Genomic DNA, 18276 nt, shown 5'->3' with positions numbered 1-18276 from the left:
CTTTGCATCTGCATAATACATGATATTTTATCTTTCCTTCCTCTTACATCTTCTTATTCCCCTTATCCCATTAAAAAACACCCCTCTCCCTTCTCTTCTTCTCATAGGTACGCATCCTCACAAACCAGTTTTTCCAGTTGTTATTCTGAAATCCCCCCCCCCCCCATTATGATATTTTCTCTTACCTCAACATTTCTTGGGGGAGTTTCGAGACACCAATATTTCCTTCTTTCGTAGGCTGTTTGGAATGTTTTCTCGCTACAGTCTGAAAAACCTGGGGTAACACTAAAAAAAATAAAACATAAGAATAGATACATGACGCCTGGAGTGTAACTATGTACCTTAAGTAAGATATTAAAGATATATTGATAATAATTATGATAATAATCATCATAATAATGATAATAATAATAATACTAATGCTACTACTACTAATAATAATACTAATGAAAATTATGATTCTAATAATAGTAATGATAATAATAACAATGATATTAATAACAATGATAATAATAATAATAATTCTACATTTATATTGCACAATATCTATATGGCTGTAACATATGCTCAACTGTGCATATAGAAAGTGAAGAGGAAAAAAGTTAAGATGAGCAAAACATGTATAATCAATTCAAGGTAAATAAAGAAGGTCTAGTATTTTTACATAAATGGTTATTGAAAGCCATCAAAAGCGATGCTTTTAATGGTTAAAGATAGAAAATACTTTTTAAAGTTATTTTTCTTACCTAATGGTTGATGTGTTCATGACACAACTATTATATTCACATTGACAGGCATCTAGAAGAAATAGAAATAAAATCTATTGGCAATTACTTAATAATATAATAACATACATGAATGATGGGTGACAAAGAAAATTAGCAATTTAAAAATGGATTTATAACATGAGATACATTTTAATAGTAGTAGGCTTAAAAATAAAAATAGGAGAAAAATAGGCAGTCTATTGATAAAAGAATTAAAGCAGAAGCAGCAACTGAAGCATCAGTTATAATATTTCTAGCAGTAGTTAGTGGTAGAAATGTTTTTAGCAGTCATAGTGTATTGACACATATAAATACTGATGTTTGAAAGCAGACTTTGATTATCGTCACCTGTATCGTCTAATATTCCCATGTTTGTTGCTATTCCTCTTGATATTAGAGTTGCTATGCTCAGTAAATTTGAAACATCTGAAACCTGTACACAAAATTAAAATCGATATAATAATGACTGTGGAACGCATGTTCTATACGAGACGAAACCTTAATTGACTTTTCTATCCCTGTTTTATCATACGTCAACAAACATCATTATTTCTCTTTCTTCATCATCCAAAGAATATCATGCCCGTTTGACACAATGCATTAATATGGAAAGATATGTCCACAAGATATATCCAAAGCCAATGTTCCTTGAATGAGTGCACTGTGATAAGTTTCATATAGAGGACAATAGCGAGTTGAACCACAATTTTGAGGGGCCCCAGACATGGCGTATCGGGCAAATTTTAAAGTAAGTATCTAATTTTGGAATAGATATATTTCACCCCATTTCTGTTACTTTTCTTTCTTTTTCTCCCTTTTAAAATTGGTTGTGATTTTTTTTTCGGGGGGGGGGGGGTCCATGTCCCCATCTGAAAACCAATGATAGAGGAGGTTTATGATTCACCTTGTGGAGTGTCTTGAAAACATACTGTTTGGATTGTGGACTGAAAACAAAATTAAATATTAAAATGAAATATATTTGCCTGTATTCTGAACTCGGGGTTTAAATTAAACCCTGGGTTAAAGTTGTGGTTTATCTATGGAGAGCCAATTGGAACACAAATCTCTATTAGTACATGTTCAATTTATTAACTCTTATGACGTTCAAATCATTTATAACTGTCTCAAAATGATAACTGAAATATTTTCTTCATTATGAAAACAAAGGGAAACAAAATAGTAAATATAAGAAATTTACAATGTAAGCAGAATTGTTGAGTTTTTGGCTTGCCGTAATTTCAGCACAGAGTTAGACCATGGTCTGAATTAAACCTGACTTAATTCAGAATATGGACAATTGAGTGGAAACTGCGAGGCAAGAAAGTGATAGATCAGGGAAAATAGAGTATTCTTTACCACAATCAAGCCTTTTAGGTTCCACTCTTATCTCTTTCATTTTCATTTTCACTCATTTTATCTTCATTCTCTCCATTCCATCATCTACTCACTACCCACATGGTGAACGGTAAGCTTTCTTTACGCAAACCTCACCAAATTACGTCAGGTTAAAAAAAAAAAAGAGTTGACATATAGATATGTATAACGCCATTGAAGGGTAAGATAATTGAGTAAAGAAATACGGAAATAAGGATTTTCATATATTCAACAGAATTTTTAAAAGTCGGCATCATCTAAATACAATAGTAGATCTAGGCCGAAAGTACGCAGATTAAGTCGTAATTTTCTAGTTAATATCACTTTATACCTGTTTAATGAGCAATAGTAACTGTAGATATATTGTTCTTATAAACTTCATGTTTTGGAATCAATACTGCCGCCCTGTACAGATCTCCATAGAAACTGCTTCATTATCAAAGAAATTATATTTCTGCAGCCCACTCTCATTCATTTCCGCTAATAGGTATTTACAGTAATCAATATGAAAATAGGAATCTTAGAATTATGATAAAGCTTTATAAGTAGAAGGTATACTCAATACCAAACTAAGAAATAATTTACGTGGATAAAGGTCTTACCTGGATAATGCCAACTGCCGGTCGATTGGGTTGGCAAATCGAATCAAAGTTTGTTATCGATTTTGCCATATCTGAGGAATTGAAGCTGTTGAACAAATAGAGGAAGATGGTGTATCATATTAGTGAGAATGACATTAAAGAATTTTAAGGAAAAGAGGGGAAGCTTGAGCAAAGGAGGATCAAAGAGAAAAAGAATTGATAAATAAAAGGTACAAATTGGCAGTGAAAAGAGGGACAGAGAAAGGGCATATAAGAGACAGGTTTGAGAGAGGAAACAAGAAGGAAAGAAAGACGGAAAGAAAATAATAGAAAGTGGAAAAGTGGCAGCGAAAAGAATGGCAATAAAATGGGTAAATAAAAACAGAGAAATTGTAGACAAATGTAGAGGAAGGAAAACGAAAGGGTAAGACAACATGGAAAGAGGTGATGAGAGGGAGAGAGGGGGAAAGAGAGGGGGAGAAAGGGGAAATTTTGATATGAAGCAGGAGAGAGAGAAAGGGGGAGAGGGGGAGAGCAACAGCAAAACAGGGAGAAAGATGAAAGAGGAAGACTTGGTGATATAGTAAATGAAGAACTGGTGATATAGTAAATGATTTGATCTGATATGATATGAACTTCATTTCTTATTACCCCATCTGGAGTATGATGAAAATAACATATTTAGAATAACTCCAAAGCAGCAATAATTATAACCAGGTCCGCAAAATGGCACTTTGACACATCCTTGAGATAAGCTAGTCTCTCAGTACAAGAATAAAATTATAATAAGGTAACAATGTATTCTACAAATTGAATGCTAGCTGTATAACCCGAACTGCTTTCTAGGATTAAACAAGAGGTAATGTATTTGAATCCATTGAAAACGTAAGGTTTGCGAGGAAGCTTTCGTATTTTTCATTTTAATAATATACACGGTAAGCCTTCTTTCAAGAAAAACATATATATACACATGAAAAAGCAATTTGTGTGAGTGTGTGTGAGGGGGGGGGGGGAAGTAATGCATAACTGATAATGCTCACTTACATAATTAAAAAGGCAATATGATGATGTTTTGGCAAAGTGTTGGTGACATAGCCCTGAAACCTATCCATAAGATGAGGCGGCGATGAAACATTCATGTGCTCTTTAGACATCCACGTTTCCATGGCAACTAATACAATCCTGGTATTATGAAGCTTTCTGAACGTCTGCAAGATACCACAAAGAACATAAATCGTTATTTGTTATCGGATTTTCAGGAAAGAAGAAAGTGGCTCGATTGGATTTCTGTCTAAAAGCCACGTAATTGATGGTAGAAAATCCCTCAAAACGCATATCCTTTGCCCCCGTCAACCAAGGTGATTTAAAAATAGCAAATTATGAAGGAGCAAACTGAATATAAGGGCATAAGCATGTAGGAGCAAATTTATATGCTCTTCTAGCTGGGACTTGTATAATATGTTAATTTAATCGTTATTAATTTATCTATTTTTCACAACCAATACCTGCTAAAATGTCAACATAAATTTAGTCAAAATTCACATAATGAATATGAATTATGGGTCTGCTCGTTTTTTCATGCAACACCATTATATTGTCATCTTCCTGTCTTTAAATAATACCTGTCAAAGGAGTATATCATCTTGGACATTTTAAATACAATATTACCTTAAACAATCGACTGAGTGGACAGTAACATCACGATTTACAGTATACTGCTACATATATAAACCGGTTGATTTTCAGAAAAGATGGAATAGTCCTCAGTACTGGGGAGCGTTTCGTGAAAAGATTTGCCTGATGTTTTATCCAACATGTTCTGGTTTATCTGACAGTTATCATAGAAACTATACCGTCTCAGCCAAATAAATACAATCAAAATTGTCTGATCTAACAATCTGTTTTACATAAATGTTGATGCAACGTTCCTCTGCTTGTGAATAAATATATTCAATTGCAACTTTCTGCACTTGGTGTAATCAGTCACATATCGTTATGATATCACATTATTTGCGTCTCTAAAAGCATTGTCACTCAAACATGGCACATATGAACTCGTTTTGAACTATCAACAAACATAATTTATTCTATGACATAAAAGGATGATTCGCTTCATAGCAGAAGAGACAGAGGGGAATAAAATAAAATAAATTTGATCAAGATACCTGATCTACTGCCGTCGTGAGATTTACCGCAAACATTTCCAATGCTTTCTCATCAAGATTAAAAGGCGCGTGCTGTATGAAAACAAAAAGCGGACAAATAAATTGAGTTGAAAGAATAACATAAATACAATCATATTTATCATTGTGGTTTTTCGTTCCTCCATTTGCACCCTCTCATTTTCTCCTTCCTAATGTCTCCTTCTCTCCTTCCTTTCCCATTGCTGCTCATGTCTTTTTCTAAATTTCCTTTTGGTGGAATAAGCAAGAGGTTGCCAATTCTTACACACAGTTTTAGGTCTATAATAAACTTTTTAATTGTAAAATGTATGCTTTATGGAGTGAATTTGTAAGATTTGATCATACACAATATAATAGAATCAATCCTAGAAATCCGTCCCATGATCAATCGCTAAGCTTTATGTTACGGGGCTCGGAACCCAAAATTCAAGGTCATTTTGTACACAGAGAATTTGTCAAGCAAAAAAAAAGTCCTCGCTTTCAAAGGGGGGGGGGCACACTTGTTTTAGAACGGCAAATTTATCCGGCCCGTGCCCCCCCCCCCTGGATTAGCCAGTGCCCTTAGCTCACTTAAAAAAAGAATTTCACTCATAATAAAATCTTCTTTAATCTATTCAAGAAGAGGGAACTTAAATACTCATTAATGACACAAACTACAACATTTGAAACGTATGTGCATATACAGTGCGTCCCAAAAAAAACTATACACTTTTTAAATGGCTGCCAAATAAAAAGTATATCACTTTGGGGGAAAAGACTTATACATATGGAAAGCCGATAAAGTCATCTTTCAAATGACACCAAAATGTTGGAAAACTATTCATGCTTGAGTGAGCACTACCCGCTTAAACAAAGGGTATGAAAATTAGGGTGGGCAGGAATTAGCCTTTCGGTTTCTTTCAGTTTTTGAGAGGCGAGTCCCTTGGAACTTGCAAACTTGAGGGTGTTCTGATGAATTGATGGTCATTCATTATCAATTTAAATTGTTAGAGCAAATTTCATGAATTATCAAATTGAAATTCCATGCATGAGTGAGCATGAATTGCAATCTTTAGTGAAGCATTTTAACTTACAATGTGGGTCTCAGCAGTGTGTTCATTGGAGTCAGGAGAATAGGGGTAAGAAATGACTTCAGTGTGTGAAGTAAGCTGATGGGAAAAGGGTCAACAGAACGTTTAGCCTCCCTCCTACAGGTCCGTCCCTCCCCCCTCCTGTTGAGATTGAGACTGATTGCTATTACATGTACGCATTAAGTGCAAAGCGGACTGTCAATTTGATAATAAATTCTGAAAATTAGATCATCAACTTTTATCTATCAATCATTCAATCAACAATCTGTTAGTAAATAAACTCAATCAATGTCATCAATCAAATATTCACCTTTTTCAATAAATTATCAATCAAACATTCAGCTTTTTCAATAAATGATTTCATAAATTATCATAATTAGTCAAGTTCTTAATAAATCATTCAATGGAAAAGAAAGACCCATCAACCATCAGTCACTTGGCATTTTAAGTTTTAAATACCAGAAAGAAAGGGGTGGAGGGCGGGGTGAGTACATGACATGTAATTTGTAAGAGAACACAAAGAAGAATGCCCCTTTAACCCTGTCTTACCCTATCTCATCCCCTTGCATGTAACAGGTACCATCACATTACTCTGACTCTCACAAGCACACTTGCTAAGATCCACATAATAAACGAAAAATGCTACACTAAAATTACAATTCCTGTTTACTCATGCATTACATTTCAATTTAGTAACTCGTGAAATTTGCTTAAGAAACCAAAACGGATCTCCATTTATCAGTAATTTAGCATAACACCCTTAACTTTGCAAGTTCCAAAGGACTCACCTCAAAAAAAAAATGGAATTAAGGCTAATTCCTGCTCACCCTAGCAAAGGCTAGTCTCTCAGGAGGGGTGAAAGGGGTAGAGAGAGAGAGAGAGGGGGGGGTTAAGTGTTCTGTTGACCCATATCCCGTCAACCTACTTCCCCCACCTAAGTCCTATCCCTATTCTGACTTCCATGAACACATTGCTGAGATCCACTTAAAAAGTGAAAAATTGTATTTCATGTTCACTCATACATTAAATTTCAATTTAATAATTCTTAAAATTTGCTCTAAAAACCTAAATTGATAATGCTTGATCATTGATTTATCAAAACATCCTCAACTTTGCAAGTTCCAAGGGACTCGCATCTCAAAAACTGAAAGAAATTGGAAGGCTAATTCCTGCCCACCCTAATTTCCATACCCTTTGTTTTAGTGGGCAGTGCTCGCTCAAGCATGAAAAGTTTTCCAACTTTTTGGTGTCATTTTAAAGTTGACTTTATAGGCTTCCATGTATGTAAGTGTTTTTCCCCAAAGTGATATATTTTTTATTTGGCAGCCATTTCAAAAGTGTATAGTTTTTTTTGGGACGCACTGTAGTGACAAAGACAACTGTACCTCAATCCTTTCTTTCCTTTATGTAATATTTATGTTACGCTCGTTCTACCGCTAAGCGCGGCAAACCCGTGAGTCAGATTTCGCAGTCCTTTAAGTACATTTACATTCTCTGACATTTCTCTATCAGAAATACCCTGTCAAAAATGTAAATATTTGATAAATCATCCCGTCATCTTACTATTCCCCTGATTTTAATACTGAATATACATTCAACCGCATAGAGATGCTTCATCCTACCAGGAGCCTAAATAAAACGATGTCATTTTAAGGGGCACGAACAAGTGGGTGAGAGAAAGGAATGGGGAAAATATTTTACCTCATATTGGGCATAAATACGTTTCACACTCTGCGTAAAATTTAAGTCTCATTTTACACGACAAACACAAATCAAGACATATCCATTAAACCTTTTTTTTAAAGATTCACCACAACAGCATGACATACTATTTGATATTTCCATAAAAATATTTCACAGGTGCACAGATACTTACAAAGGTTTCGTCAAAAACTAAGGCAGCTTTGATGTAATGTTGTGGTAGTGTAGTTCCAGCGCTTCGTTTTCTCTTTAATCAGTATAGGATGTAAAAGAAAATTTAGAAAGCTTAAGTTCATTGATTGTTGCTGGTTCAAAGAAAACGATGCTATTTCAGTGGAGAAATTAAAAAAAAACTTTTTGGGTGGGAGATTCCCTGGTGGAAAGAACAAAGTGTTACACAGTGTCTTCAAAGAGCGTCACACAGTATATTTACAGTGTATTCAGTGTGTTCAGTGTATTCACAGTGTGTTCACAGTGTTTTCAAAGTGTGTACACAGTATATTCACAGTATGTTCACAATGTGTTCAGTGTGTTCACAGTATGTTTACAGTGCATTTACAGTATGTTCAAAGTGTATTCACTGTGTCTTCACAGTGTGTTTAGTGTTCAGACTGTTCACAGTATGTAAGTGTGTTAACATTGTATTCAAAGTGTATTCACAGTAATTTCCACAGTGTATTCATTGTGTCCACAGTGTGTTCGTTCACGCATTATGTTTACAGTGTGTTCACAGTGTATTAACAGTGTGTTCACAGTGAATTCACTCAAAGCACTATAAGATGTGATTGATACTGTAAAAAATAGGCCTATATTCAAATTTTAGGGAGTGAAGAAAATTCCACACTTTGTACACCTCTTCAATGTTGGTGATCAGTGTGTTTACAAATTAAGTAGATTATTTGGATATGTGATTTACACAATTGAAATACTCAAAATTTAACAGTGTGAACACACTTCCACACTTTGGACACCTGTACAGTAGGCCTATCATTGGGTACTGTTTGTTCACATAGTGGACAATGTGAACAGTGAACTTTGTATTAAACAAGGTTAACATGCTAAAGTTTAACAGTGCCAAGGTGATATCACATACTGTCTCACACTGTTTTTTCAAGTGAAGTGAAAGCGCATCGAAATCTTTATAGGATTATAATTAACCGTAAAAATTCAATGACCCGTATTCTGAATTCAAAGTCTGGTCTAAGATTGTGGTTGAACTCTTGACTATATGGAGAGCCAATTATTGTGAGATAAATCTCTGACAGTACACGTTCAGTTCATCACTTGACACTCAAATTATTTATAATTATTCGGGAATAATAACTAAAGTAGTTTCTTCACAATCAAATCATGAAGGAATTTATACACAGTTAACATTAGATACATACGCTGTAAAAAATAAAATAAAAAAATAAAAATCGGCTTCCCAGTTGAGCACAGAGTTTACTACAAATTTAGACCATTAAGTTGAACTGAACTTCAGGATAGGGACTTTTAAGTCGATTCGCCATTTTTTTTTTGTCTTGCAGAACCCTCCCCCACCCCATTTGCTTCAAGTTGCATGGGCCGTCAAACTTGATTTACGTACTACTGTAAAAAGTATAAACATCATACATGTAGTAGACACTGGGTCAATTATTCCCCCTGATTGCTTTTCTCACCTACATTATTGATATCAAGTCGATACAGTGATATTTCTCAGAAAATGGTTTTATCTATGAATCGTAATGATCAGAAAATATCATTTCAAATATGCTCATATGAAAGTATAGAATATTCAATCATAACGAGCCGTTAAAACGAATAAATTTGTTGAATTTATTTTTGATACGTGATGGGCTACGTCCTGGCATGTAACATCATAAAGTTATTAAGAAGAAAACATTAATGACTCCATCATTCAGTAATAGACGTATTTTTATCTTTTTTTAATTGCTTTGATTGTTGCCAAACTGAAATAAGGACAGACATGTATCTTAAAATGATTCTAGTAAAAATCTTAAATTTGATTATGAAATTCTTTGCGGACCTACCCTTATGTTCGCTGTCCGATGCCAATCTGGTTTATCACGGTCTCGAAAGTCTGAAAGAAAATGAAATATATATATATACTGTATATCAATAACTTTTTGCTTGCGTACAGCATCAATAATGGATACTGCAATATTTACACAATGTGTACCAAGCGGAAAGATAACATTTTACTTAATTTGAACTTGATCAAAAGACAGGGACCGCTGAAGCGGGGGGGGGGGGGGGGGCTGGGGGGGGGGGGCCTTCAGCCCCCCACTTTTTTCCAAAACCGTGTACAAAAAACGTAAAAATTACCATATGATTGTGATTTTTTGCATGGTCAGCCCCCCCCCCCCCCACTTTGAAAACCGTTCCGCAGCCCCTGAAAGAGAGAGTTAATTTAAAATAGTTGTAGTGAAATGTTTAAATTAATTATTAAAAGAATATAACAAAGGCAAAGTTCTATATACAACTGTGGAAACTGTGCGATGAAAATTAACTATACCATGGCATGGACATATCCCTAAATTCCGGAATATTTCAACTAATGACCAATAATATTGAGAAAAATTAACACCCTAAATTATAAAAAATGAAAATATATCCAGATCAACTGTGCCTGTGTCCATCGTACTCCCATGGATACACTTCCCTTTCCAATTTATCGTTGGAAGCGAGACTAAAATCGATGCCCTTTACGACGCCGACAGACGTCTATTCTATTATCATTTTTCTTCATGTTTCTATTTTTTTTCAATATCTGAAATCTGTAGGGAAGTGTTTAGGCTGTAGTATGTACGGTCGAAATGCCTTCGTATGTATTTTTATCATTTTTTGACGGCAATAATTTTGATCGTTGTTACAACAAAGAAAATCTTTGGGCCAATTCGTGCGACTGCGAATAAGTTGTGGCACCAGTGGTGATGGTGGCTGTAAAGTGAAAAAGGATGGGTGGGATTCTTTCCAATACCCTTTTTTCCCATAAATCTTCTCTCTATGGTGCGTCCCCTCAAATAAATTATGACCCCCTCACCATCAGAAGTAATACAAAGAAACTTTGACAAAACGATAATAATTGTCATCGTAAATTTCTTTGTGAAGTGATTGGAACAAAATGAAACCCCTTGAAAAAAATCCTGGAACCGCGCCTGAACAAAATCATGAACACTATATTTTCGCACGACTGTGAAACCACCTTCAGCAGCGACGTTCTCTTCTGACCCGATTAAAATGATCACCACTTAATTAAATCTTTTTGCAGTTATTTAGGCATCTTTTCTCCCATCCACTTGGAACATATCAATATTCAGTATGAAATTCATATTTTCCCGCTATTTGTTGTTAACGTATTAGACTGACAAGATTTAAAAGAGTTTCTGTCACGCTTTTCCTCTCTCTACTCAACCTCATCGCACAATAGATCGTCAATACTTTCACATAATCTATAATTACACATTTTCTGTGCACAATGTAGAGCTTGTCCCCTTTTCAGCGTCCATTACCATGTGTAGATAAATCATACAGTAAATAGTGGATGCAATCGCAAGCGGGCAGACTCGTGTAGCCATTATCTACACGAAGGGGAAAAGCTGACAGTGTTAACTAACCTTTTTGCCCTAATCGTCCAAAAGTATTTATGGGTTCAGAAATGGATTACTTCTCACAGATATGGCCAAAAGCTAGAGAGAATATTTCGATCAGTGTCAAAAAATATTTTACGGACCATTAGAAATGATGGAATACGGGTCGAAGAGGCTATTTTTATGCAATGAAACGTCAAATCACGTCTTTTTATTCTTATCTTCTATGAATCAAACTCCAGGGTACATTTATCTAATGGGGGTATTTGCATCTTGGTTCGCGAAAAAAAGAGATATCATTGGAGATTTGTGTTAAGAACCTGAATTAAGTTCAGTTATTAATCAGTTTTTTCATTTTTATTTCAAAACAGATTCACTGCCAAGAAAATCAGCCCCCCCCCCCCCACCGGCGTAAAGATGTAGAAACTTGGGGGCCATGTTCCCCCTCCACCTCACCCAACAAATAACGACCAAGAAAAAATACAAACAGAAGGAAAAATAGAGAAAAATAGTCGAATATGATGTTTTCTGAATATGATATGAAATTCTATCACAAATTATTTTTTTATAAAAAAGATTTAAAATTTTTGCTCCATCGCATAGTTGGCTTCAAGATGTTTGCCCCGTACGTGATGCTTGTCTCCCTCAATTTTGGGGGGCTTATTCCACTTGAGCCCTTGACTAATAACTAATTCTCTTCAATCAGGAACAAAATACGTAAGTAATATAAGTAATTAGAAAATTATATCGTAAAGCACTAGCACACAACTGAGCTTTACCCTTCGAACCGCTTCCTCCTGTCTTTATTACCGCTCCACAATTAACCTTCGATAAATGACAGTAGGAGCTCTTTTAATTGGTTTTAATGCCATATTGCATCAAATTTGCGACAGTCGAGTTATTTATCACTTTGTACATGACAGGGTCCTTTTTAAAAATCCTTTGGTATTTCAATATGACAGCACATGCACGTATGTATGTAGCTCTGATCAGAGGGGAAAAAGTAGGATCCAAGATAGGGTATACTCTGAAAACACAAAGTGCGAAAAGGATGGAAAATTGTATAAAAGGGTCGAAGAGTGAGTTTTCCATCCTTAAAACGCTCTCAACTCCTCGGCCCTTTTAAAGGGTGGTTTACCATTTTATTTTTTTGAGTGAATATAATTCTCACGCTGTAAGAGAAAAAGCCCACAGTATAAAAACAAGAAAATCCATATTTTGTTCGAAATAGTGTATTGCTATATGGAAATCAATAATCGGGACATTATTCGTAAAAGTCGAAGCCATACACACATTTTGGGGCAAAAATGGAGCCACATGTCACCAACCCCGACTGTACTCCTCTTTGCCCTTCCACTGCTCCGGGAGCCCACACACTTGACCGATCCCATATAGACCAATTCCATTACAACTCCTTAAACTAATGTGTTATCTCTTTCTCTGCCAGTCATCATTGAAAGGTTAACGTTGAACCTATTTAAATTCATATTAAATCACCTTTGCTACATAATACACCCCTTACAATACAGTTGCCACAACCCATAAGCAACGCGCATGTCAATGTTTCAATGTCGATTACCCTCTACCGGGCATGATGGTACATAAAACCGCAGTCACAACGATACAAGGGACCAAACCGACCGATGCTATACATTGTCAGGAGTATAACGTAATGACTGTGATCGGTAGTGTTCCATTCTGTGAGTGTGACTGTGCCGTTACATGCATGAGGCCATCTGTCGACAATGTCTTTACCAGAGAGTGTATTATAAAGGAAGGTCAACAATACTATCAATATAGGCCTGGCCAGTATCAGGTTACAATAAAAATGATTGACTTTCTCTAGATTGTATAGTTCATGCATTCATGCAGTAATAAAACAAATTAAAGGGGGAAAAGAGAAAGCGGCTTTCTTTACTTTTTCTATAGTAGGCCTATTTACCTGGTTTAAGCTTGCACTGAAGATTGAAGATAATAATCCCCCGAAATAACAACCCCCGAAAAAAATAATTAATTAACTGATTGATAGGTACTTGTAATCAGTTAATCATTTTCAGAAGGTATCTCCTACCCCCGGTTGAATTACGTTTCCAATGAAGCTTTGTTGGAGTTGGTTTATCAGAATCATGAACCACGTCACAACATTGAAACAATTTAGGGTCTGATTTAATGAAAAAAAACTATTAGCAGACTACATAAAAACACGATTAAATCATATTCATACGAACTGTAACAGAACCTTGCCAATAACAGTAACCATGGTTGCCATCCATTGAAAATGCATACTTAACAAGAACAAGAATCCCGGGATTAATTACCATAGGGAGTCCAAAGTAACAATACAAACAATTTATACAATGGACCCCCTGCACATAATTATATAGCGATATGCAGTTATTTCCTTTGTTCATAATTTATACAGGCGTTTAAATGCCTACATTTTATCACGTGCGTTAGCAAAGACTGCAAGCAAAATTTGTTAATAACTTATGCAAGAGATTAGTGACATTTTTGCACTTTACATGTCTTAGCAAATCAAATTGTAGAATGTCAAGTATGATATCAAGTAGCTTGAAACTTGCAATTCATTATTTAACTAAACTGTGTAGGATATTGAGTTTATATATATACGGTAGCTTGTATCCGTTTAAAAGAAACTTCAATTACATGGCATTTCGGTCACAGGTTGTATGGTTACGCTGTTTTAGACTCAGTGGGGTGAAGAGCGCAATGCACACCTGATACTCCTATTATTAATTACTATGCCTAGGCGTCAAAATGATCGTCGGTTACAAAGATTCTGTGAGACATACTCCTGATTTATTCACAATGTGACAGGCTATCCGAGGAGGTGATATTCTAAACACGTTCGCGGTCGAGCGCTCGATTGATTTTGAGGAGGCGGTGCATGTATGGGGTCTATTGTATGCAAAGACGTTTAAAATTCCTCTTTGTATAACACATTCGACCCTGTTGACGCAGTGGCGGATGAGGAGGGGGGGGGGGTAGGGGATTAAACCCCCGACTCAGGCTCCCTAAAAATAATTTTTAAAAGGGAGTATGGATCAAACTCCCAACACCTGTTCCCTGTTTACGAGAGTCGCGCAAGCAAAACAGTGGCGGGTCTACAGGGAGGGGGGGGGGGGGGCGACGGATTACGTCGTTATCGGGTCAAACCCCCTCTAAGCAAAAAGCTAGATACGCCACTGTGACGGTACAAGTTATGGTTTGGGGGAAAATAGGAAATATCAAAGTAGGCTTTGAATGACATCTATAGTATGCTGCATAAAAGTGTAAACCCAAGCCAGAAGTCTGGAATTCTGCTATGTGTAAACGCGGCGAACGGACTGAGCAAGATAAAAAGTCAATTTTGAATAAATCTATTGCAGCGTTTACACTAAGAAATATGCGAATCTATCCTAGTTGGTGCTTTGGATCACTTATTGTTCAATGAAGGTGTAAACGCGTGACCTTTAATCGATTTATTTGAAAAAATGCTGATAAGATGTGCATTCTTAGAGAAAGTATGGGTGCGATCTACTGTAGATGTGAACCTATTATTTTGGGCGCGTCGTGGTCTAGTGGTTCTGGCTCTCGCCTTTCAAACAGAAGGTCGTGGGTTCGAATCCTAGCCATGGCGTGTTTTCCTTCAGCAAGAAATTTATCCACACTGTGCTGCACTCGACCCAGGTGAGGTGAATGGGACCCGGCAGGATTAATTCATTGAATGCTTGAGCGCCTAGGCAGCCCAGCTAAAGCCAGGGTAATAATAGCAGGGCCCGGGAAAACAGTTTTCGGAACTGAAGTGGCTACCCTGGGTAAACTTACCGCTATCATTATTATTACGTATACGCTAAAATAAACTAATTTCAACCAAATTGGCAGATTATAACACATTATGTTCGCGGTATATAAAGGGAATGGCATGTGTAGATTGGGACAAGAAGTAAAATATTCCACTTTTTAAAGAAACACTGAGAACCATAAATGAACCATAAATGGGAAGGCTGTCATTAAAAAAAATATATATATATGGGTTTGTGCAATGCGTGCAGTAATTTTAATGTTCGAACTAAAAATGCAATCTATCCTTAAGGTACCAAGCAAGTTGAAAGAAGCAATTAATTTGCGGTCCTGATTTAGGAAAGTTTGTATTTCCCATCTTTTTTCAAAATAATTCTAGCTCATTATACCTTATATTTGAAAACAGTTCACTGCCACTGCACAAGGGTTCTTGGGGAGCTTTTTATAGCTACTTCTTTGATTAATTGAGGTATAAGATGGAGGATGTTTCTTGGTTACATCAGGCCATTTTACCAGGGGTACATTCATAATATTCTTGAGAAGGGGAGACGTAAATCTCAGCAAATCATAAAGTTGACAAAATAGATAAAGTGTGAATGATCTACAACTGTTCTAAGGACTCTTTCATTTTAAGCTTCATTAGAATGTAGTGCGAAATGACCGATAGGATATTTCTAAGAAATACCCAAAGGAATTAAAGAGAGGGGTGCAAGGTGTGCCCCTTTCCCCTCCTATACCAACACTCTTGGTAAAGGTCGTTTGGTTTGAAGCATATCGGTGAGTAGAAGGCGAAACTATAAACATGTTCGAGCACCATCTGAGCAAATAGACAAACTAAACTCGTATCAGGGATAGTAAATATCATACTGCCGCTACCCTGGGAGTAGGCTTCAATCGCTACTCTCTGATGATACAGTGACACCAACGTCACCGATTCCAGACCGATCCAATTTATTACCTTACTACCAATGCAACATCATCGGTCGGTTTGGGGTCGGTTTCTCTGGTGCGACTGTAGCAAGAAAGCCGCTTTCTAATCTTTCTACACCGAACTCGCCACCTCGTGTATCTTCAACTTGAAATAGCGGTGCTCCAATGTGCATACATTAATCATGTTAATCGTGCAATCCTTAAAGGGCCAACGAACCAGCAGCCAGGCCTAATAGCCCCACCTCAAGTCCTCAACTACTCAAATCTGGCCATGTTACTATTTAAACCCATGATGCAACATTCCGAGCAGTGACGTCTTATTATAAGCCTATACTTAATTCATAATACACTATACTCAATCATTAATTCATGCAGCAATAATTCTGTTACCAAGTCAAATGAAAAAGCCATTTTTCTTTCAAAAACATTTTAGTTGTTTAATATAAGCTGGAAAATAAGATTTATAGGCCAATTTTTCTCTATATCAATATCAGATATTTCAAAAAGTACATTTTAAGACTAGCTATTTACAACACACACTATACACGCATTGTTGGGGGGTCAGTTCGCCCCCTTAAAACACAGGTGTTTACAAGAGACCACATCATCCAATTTACATCAATGTTAAAGGAGAATGAAACTCTTGGAGCAAGTCAGCTTTTGTGAAAGCAGAAAAATCAAAGAATAAGATCAACAAAACTTTGAGTAAAATAGGACTAGCAATAAAAGAGTTATGAGCATTTGAATGTCGAGATCACTAATGCTATGGAGATCCTCCCATTGGCAATGCGACCAAGATCTGTGATGTCACACACGTACAACTCTCCCATTTGGACACTGAAAATATACTCCAAAACATCTCTTTTTGCTTATTCTAATCATATGACAAACGATTCATCAATGGTATAATGTTGTGAAACCTCTGTACTTGTCATCTCATAAAGAGAACACCTCACCTTGTGATAGACTCTATAAAAGTGAGAATATAAGTGAAATAAGTACTAGAGTAATGAGGGAGTTGTACGTGTGTGATATCACAGATCTTGGTCGCATTGCCGATGGGAGGATCTACATGGCACTAGTGATCTCAATATTTAAATGCTCATAACTTTCTTATTATTCATTCAATCTTCCTCAAACTTTCAACAATATGTTTCTTTGATTTTTCTCTTTGATATGGATTCAGCTGGTTTCAAGGGTTTCATTCTCCTTTAAATTCATGACGCTATGTAGTTGAATGCTCATTAGTGCTATATCATCAATCTTTCTTTTCCTTTTATTCTAACACTATTCAACCATCGTTTATACATAGATTTAAGAATATTTCATGAATAAAGCCACGATGTTACAACACAATGTGTGTCTGATCTACACAGTAAAAAAAATTATACAACGCTGTTTACTATATGAACCTTATAGTTATTGTTTAAACAGTTTTAACAAGTGTTTAAATCTTAAGCAACAAAGTTTAATCTTTAATACCTAATCTTCAATAAATTAAACATGACTGTTCAAACGGTTAAACAAATAGACAAATACTGGTAAGGTTCATATAGTAAACAGCGTTGTATAAAATCTTAAACAGCGTTTTAACTGTGTACATAATTATACACACTTTTTGCACTGTCTAGAGTCAGGTGCTATTCTGTTTATACAGATATGCTGGAGTTATATCTCATATGACAATTCAAACAATTCATTCTCATCATTTGCATAAATGATATAATATAGAGATGATTCACTCAATTAGTGAATATTCTCTATTTTACATTAAAAAAACAATTTTCCCTATTTGGAATTTAAAATTATAAAATCAAATATTCTAACTCACTCAGCACATAGGTCCTGACTTGACCAGTGTCAAAGTTGCTCTGCCCAGTCACAAGCTAACACAACATACTACACAGCTTATTGAACAAGGTAATAGCTTAACATTCACACATGTTCTCCTATTCAAACAGAGCACTCTAGCTTGAGAGTCTATATTGTTCCCTAAAATGAGGTTTGCTGGGATTTCTCTTTGGGCTATTGCCTAGTTCAAATTCCTATTCCAATGCAAATGATCTTAATAAAAAATGCTACTTCTAACTTGGATTTGGATTTCAGTTTATTTTGCGCCAATAATTTTGATATGATAATGGAATTTCATGAAATGCAATTTTTGCCGAAAACTGACATCAAATACACCTTTTATGCTTATTGCATTCCTTTATCATACTACACATATAATTTCACACCAGCCTTATGGTAAAAATACTTTCAGATTTCATGAT

General features: G+C 35.8%; 1 protein-coding gene across 1 annotated transcript in view; it reads right to left on the bottom strand.

Annotated features, from left to right (window-relative positions):
• The window catches only part of LOC129274328 (disintegrin and metalloproteinase domain-containing protein 11-like), a 32930-nt gene extending 14866 nt beyond the window's left edge, over positions 1-18064 (bottom strand). The window contains exons 1-9 of the mRNA XM_064108866.1: positions 17835-18064; positions 9710-9759; positions 7852-7923; positions 4888-4959; positions 3767-3930; positions 2744-2828; positions 1116-1200; positions 747-798; positions 186-285 (exon numbers count right to left, since the gene is read on the bottom strand). Of these exons, the coding sequence (XP_063964936.1) occupies positions 186-285; positions 747-798; positions 1116-1200; positions 2744-2828; positions 3767-3930; positions 4888-4923 (522 nt within the window). The 5' untranslated portion in view covers positions 4924-4959; positions 7852-7923; positions 9710-9759; positions 17835-18064. The remainder of the gene's footprint in view (positions 1-185; positions 286-746; positions 799-1115; positions 1201-2743; positions 2829-3766; positions 3931-4887; positions 4960-7851; positions 7924-9709; positions 9760-17834) is intronic.
• Positions 18065-18276: the final 212 nt, after the last annotated feature.

This window comes from Lytechinus pictus, chromosome 13 (genome assembly GCF_037042905.1).
Source record: "Lytechinus pictus isolate F3 Inbred chromosome 13, Lp3.0, whole genome shotgun sequence".
NCBI classification, from domain to species: domain Eukaryota; kingdom Metazoa; phylum Echinodermata; class Echinoidea; order Temnopleuroida; family Toxopneustidae; genus Lytechinus; species Lytechinus pictus.
Note: the sequence above shows the minus strand (reverse complement) of the source record. Positions and strands in the feature narration are given on the sequence as shown.